At 46.1% G+C, this 5,009-nt stretch overlaps 1 protein-coding gene across 1 annotated transcript; it reads right to left on the bottom strand.

The window, feature by feature from the left end:
- Nucleotides 1–592: 592 nt before the first annotated feature.
- RPL7 (ribosomal protein L7) lies at nucleotides 593–3,606 on the bottom strand. The gene is made up of 7 exons (XM_036264288.1): nucleotides 3,571–3,606; nucleotides 2,707–2,857; nucleotides 2,251–2,417; nucleotides 1,584–1,721; nucleotides 1,351–1,460; nucleotides 946–1,155; nucleotides 593–656 (listed from the first exon to the last, which is right to left on the bottom strand). Exons 1-6 carry the CDS (start codon nucleotides 3,582–3,584, stop codon nucleotides 947–949), a joined length of 789 nt encoding a protein of 262 aa, XP_036120181.1. The 5' UTR covers nucleotides 3,585–3,606; the 3' UTR covers nucleotides 593–656; nucleotide 946.
- Nucleotides 3,607–5,009: the final 1,403 nt, after the last annotated feature.

Here is a 5,009-nt window from a genome sequence, read left to right on the forward strand (position 1 = left end):
AGGAATGTTACTTATAAAATACCAAAACTTAACATTTAAAGTTTTTCTTCACTATTTTCATATAGGAATGCTGTAGGTACTCCAAAAGAAGTTGCATCAACAGGCACTAATTTCATTTTTTACTTCATTATATATAACATGTAATGGAAAACTTACTAAAATATGGACAGAAGATACAAAACAAGAAAAACATAAAGGAAAACACATTTACAAGGTACTTTATAGGAAAGCCAAAGCCAGAGAAAATGGAATTTCAGAAATAACTTATTTTTACATGTAAACTGCTTTTATTTTCTTACCTGTAAATCATGCACAAAGGTCTGTGAAATAGGCTTTCTTAGGACAGACCCATTTTGGCTAATTCAATGGCACAATTCAAAAGTAAAAAAAAATAAAGATTTCTCTTTTGTACAGAAAAGTCTTTACTAAACCTAAGAAACATTTTTCACAAGATACAAACTAAACCCTAGTTTTGGATGCAATGGCTACTGATTTGGCTTAACTTTATCACATACCAAGATTTGTCATAATAGTCAAGGGACACCAGAGGCCAGGTGGGCTAACAAAAAAAAGTCACCAAAACAACAATACATTTCAATTTAAAGCACTCACTGTTTATTAACTGACCAGATTATAAAAATAACCATGGTAGAAACCTGAAAGGGAAAAAAAACAACATATAAACCATTAGAGAAAATAATAACTAAGAACTAACAAATCAGCAGTTATAAGGAACTCAGTTTCCATTTTTAAGTAGGAAAAAAAACCAGGCCTTTTCTTCCCTCCACAAATGTCCTCAAAAGAAGTAACCACATTTACTGTAACCCCCACTAAATATATTGATTAGAACCCAACCAAACCCTTATCAATATTTAACGAAAAAAAACACTTCCAATTACACTTTTACTCTAGTATTAAATAAACTTCTTTCAAGCAGTTGCTCACCTTAATTCATTCTCCTAATAAGCCTGTTGATCTGGTCTTCCCTGTTACCAGCATCTCCACCTTCTACAAAATGGGTGGTCTTTTTCTTCATTCCACCTCGTGGAGAAGATAATTTGAAGGGCCACAGGAAGTTGTTAGCTTCTTTGAAGCGTTTTCCAACAGTATAAATCTCATGAATCAGATCCTCCATGCAGATGATGCCGTATTTACCTGAGTATTTTAAGGTTATTAGGAACGGTTAATTTTTTAAAGACTACTAAACTTTAATTCAACAAACACAATTATAGGCTGTAACATACAGTTAAAAGTAAATCAAGAGTAAAGAGAAAAATGCAGGGCCACAAGATGCTAGAAAATACCAATTTTGTTTAGTATCAAACCTTTTCCAAAATAGGCAGAACCTACCAAGAGAGCGAGCAATCAATGTGTTATCTGTTAGGGCAATTCGTTTTTTGTTGATTTTGCCATAACCACGCTTGTAGATCAATTCATTTACTGACTTCAGATTTGGGTACCTGAAATATGAAAACAGACATAAATGACCAAAGAATAAGGTTATTGTTGTCAAAAAACCTGAAAGTCCCCTTGCTAACATACCCAATTTACTAAACAGAACTCAAAGGAAAAGACAGGCTCACCCCCATGCAATATACGGTTCCACAATCCTCAGCATGTTAATCGAAGCCTTGTTGAGCTTAACAAAGGTGCCGTTGAAGATCTGGCGAAGGCGAAGAAGCTGCAGCACCTTTCGGACCTTTGGGCTCACACCATTGATACTGCGGCGATAAAAGACCAAAAATTTCACTTGGCTTTTTATCAGAATCTTTATTAATAAAGGAGAGGAAACCATTATAATTTTGGACAACACAAGTCCCACCTAAATAGACAGGAATCCTCTCATGTTATAAAGACCACCGGTGTTTTTTCTTTAGATACATTTTCCATCACCTCTCCCAATTTGCCTCCTCCCCAGATAAACTATCTTTGGACCATACCTATGACATTTAAACTGCCCCTGACCTGTCTACCACTTCCTAGTTTTGCACACACCTCTGTTCCAACGCTTAGGCTACATTTTAACTGTTTTTGAAGTTCATCACCAGGACACTGAAGTCCAGTGCTCAATTAGAGAATGGATAGGGGCTTTGGGCACAGATCTTACAACGAAACCATTAAATCACTCCCCTTGTTCAATCTACCCCCAAAATACTGTTATTCCAAAACCAAGGCCTCCAGAAGTAATGTTCAGTTTTGTTGGATTGCCGTTTTCCCTTCAAACCAGATTACAGTAAAATATAAACTTACCCTCTGATCCTGATGACAAATGCCAATTTGGGTTCTGCAGGTACATAGAAGTTGCCAGCTTTTCTTGCCATCCTAGCCATTCGAATCTCAGTTCTGTACATCTGCCTATATTCCTTGTGATAGTGCTTAGCTTTTTCATAGATGAGCTTCCTCCTCGCCTTTCGAAGCTGAAAAACAATGATCAGTTATTCATCTGATTTTTTAGCTCCCAGACACAATTAGCAATACCAGTACTTGAGAAGAAAACTAATCTTCCCTTGAAACTTATTTCTTGCCAGTTTGCATCAACACTCCTAAAAGCAGATGCCACCTTCACTTGAGATGCCACTTTGAGGAGCTAACCAAGCTCCCCGGTACAGCAGGTAAAGTAAACAAGTCTCGCTAAGGTACATGCCTCCTCTTTCAATCTCAAAGCCTCTTCTTACATGGTAAATGCCTCAAGGAAAGTTTACTTGCCATCTTTTCGGCAAACTTCTTTCTCAGGCGCTTGATCTTCAGCTCTGCGAAATTCCTTCGCTTCTTCTTAAGGGTTTCTGGCACAGCAGGAACCTTCTTCTGCTTTTTCTTAAGGGTTTCTGGCACCGCAGGAACCTTCTTCTTCTTCTCTCTGGCATCAGCAAACAAGGTTAATATACGGTTAAAGCTCACAGCCCCACACTACTCCCATTCTGTACTGAACACATAGCATTTAACAAAACTGTCACTGGCTATAACACTTGTACCTTTAGTTGCTTTAGCCTGCTATGGCACAAGAAACAGACTGTAGGGAATTTTTACGGTAAAAATCACCTTTAGCTCGGAAATTCACGTCTAATCCAAGTCCAGTCCCCGCACAATAAAAATATCCACAGCAAAGTTAACACAATGAGAAACTGCTGCAAGATACTGATCCCTAGACTCTCAACGAGGGATTAGGCTTCTCAACAAATAACTCAAGAAAACAAACGAATCCAACTACCACCCTGGTTGAGGCCTCAACCTCCACATGCTGAAAGCAAAGGCTTGACGGGACGCCTTCGCCAAGTACCAGACAAGGACAAACCCAATTCACAGGTTCTGTGCCTCCTTCAAGACAACCGGTCGATTCCGCATATATTCAGCTCTCACACCTCACCTCGTTCCAATAACTATAAAACCTCCGCCCCAAGGCCGCCTGCATCCCATGTTAGCCTGCGGCCACCGTCAATGTCACAAAACGTCATAAACAAAAAGATGAGTGGGCAAAGGTACAGGCTACAGCCTGACCAGAAGAAAGCGAGACAAAAGGTCTCTGGATTCGGGGATGGAAGAGGATTCTCGAGGGGACGAAAAGCAACTTACTCGGCACCCTCCATGGTTCCAGTTGGAAAAGAGGAAGCTGGCGCATGCGCACTGTTCACTTAAAGACGGCGCGTGAAGCCCCATGATTCATAGGTGCCCCAAGAAAAGCCAGAAAAGAACTCAGAATTGAGAACTCGACTTGCAGACGCAAAATTAAGAAATGCCTGATTCAGTCTCTTAGGATCAAGGGTTAGGATAAAATTTGTATGGCGGAAAACCATGTATTGATGAAATTCTTTTATCACTGTAAGAGCAAAGAGTGCTGACACCCTGAGTACTCGGGGTCCTAGTCCTTAGGCTGCGTTAACCCGGTACAGCTCGAATTCCACCCAGTAATGTATGCAAATGACACGCCGCAGAGTGCGAACTACAAATCCCAGCATGCATCAGTTTTATTGCCCACCCAGCGGGAGAGCACCGCTTGGCCGGGACTGCAGGCGGCCACCGTGGTGGTGATTCCAGCCAGGGAAGATGAGACTCTTTTGGCCCACGAGGCAAAGGGCTAGCTGAGATTCTAAGTCGCTCCCGAGATCCGGCTTAATTAAACCGCCTTTTCAGCTCTCTGTTAACCCCAGTCGCAGTCTCCGGCACCCCCTGTTGCCGCGCTGCCGAGGTCCTTTCGTTCCCCTAGCCTGAAGGGCTGTCTTCCGCAGCGCCTGATTGCAGGCAGAGCCGTCCAGAGTCCTCTGGTTAACCAAAGTGACGCGACAGGCACAGCGAGGATCGGACGTTCGGAGGAGGATGGCGGGGGCACTACCGACAGCCGAGCCTGGCAGGCGGAGGCCCGGACACCCCACGGCAGGGGGCGTGAGCCGCAAAGGGAGGTGCGATGAGGGCTGGAGGCTGCGGCCACGGCCATGTGAGAGGGGCTGCTCCACCGCGGTTCGGCGGACGGCGGGCGGGCGGGCGGGGGGCTGGGCCGGGGGCGGGGTGCGCCCGGGGGCGGGGTGGGCCGAGCGGAGGGAGGGCCGATGCCGCCTCTGGCTCTTCCCGGTTGCGGGTTATATAGCGCGGAGCGTGGATCCCGCTCAGAGGCGGCCGGGAGCGCTTCGACTTGCGAGTGGCGCTTCGCTGCGGACCCCGGTGGCCGAGTGACAGCCTCGGGGAGTGTAGGGCAGGGGGACACGAGACTGCGGGAGCAGCTGCAAGCGTCTGGGCAGCGTTCGCTTGCGCCGAGCGAGTCGCCCCTTTTCGGCGCTCCCGCTGCCCCGCACCCCACTCTCCCACCTTCTCGCAACTTGGGTCAAGTTGACAACTCCCGCGGCTGCCAGCCGGCCAGAGTAGTCTCTGCCGCGCGCCCCTTCCCCGGGGTGAGAGGGAGCCGCCGCGCCGGCGCTTGGCCATGAGGGCAGCGCGCGCCGCCTAACTCGCGGCTGTCACCGCCGCTGCAGCGGGACCGGCCGACCAGGCGGGCGCTCCGGGGCGAGCGGGCAGCGCCG

Source organism: Molossus molossus, unplaced genomic scaffold (genome assembly GCF_014108415.1).
Source record: "Molossus molossus isolate mMolMol1 unplaced genomic scaffold, mMolMol1.p scaffold_m16_p_16, whole genome shotgun sequence".
NCBI classification, from domain to species: domain Eukaryota; kingdom Metazoa; phylum Chordata; class Mammalia; order Chiroptera; family Molossidae; genus Molossus; species Molossus molossus.

Bases quoted from the DNA above. Each gene is read 5' to 3' on its own strand.
- RPL7 (XM_036264288.1), bottom strand. The intron at 1,722-2,250 runs GTAAGTTTATAT...TTATCGCCGCAG, and splicing joins TTTGTCATCAGGATCAGAGG to TATCAATGGTGTGAGCCCAA. The intron at 1,461-1,583 runs GTGAGCCTGTCT...TTCATATTTCAG, and splicing joins GAACCGTATATTGCATGGGG to GTACCCAAATCTGAAGTCAG.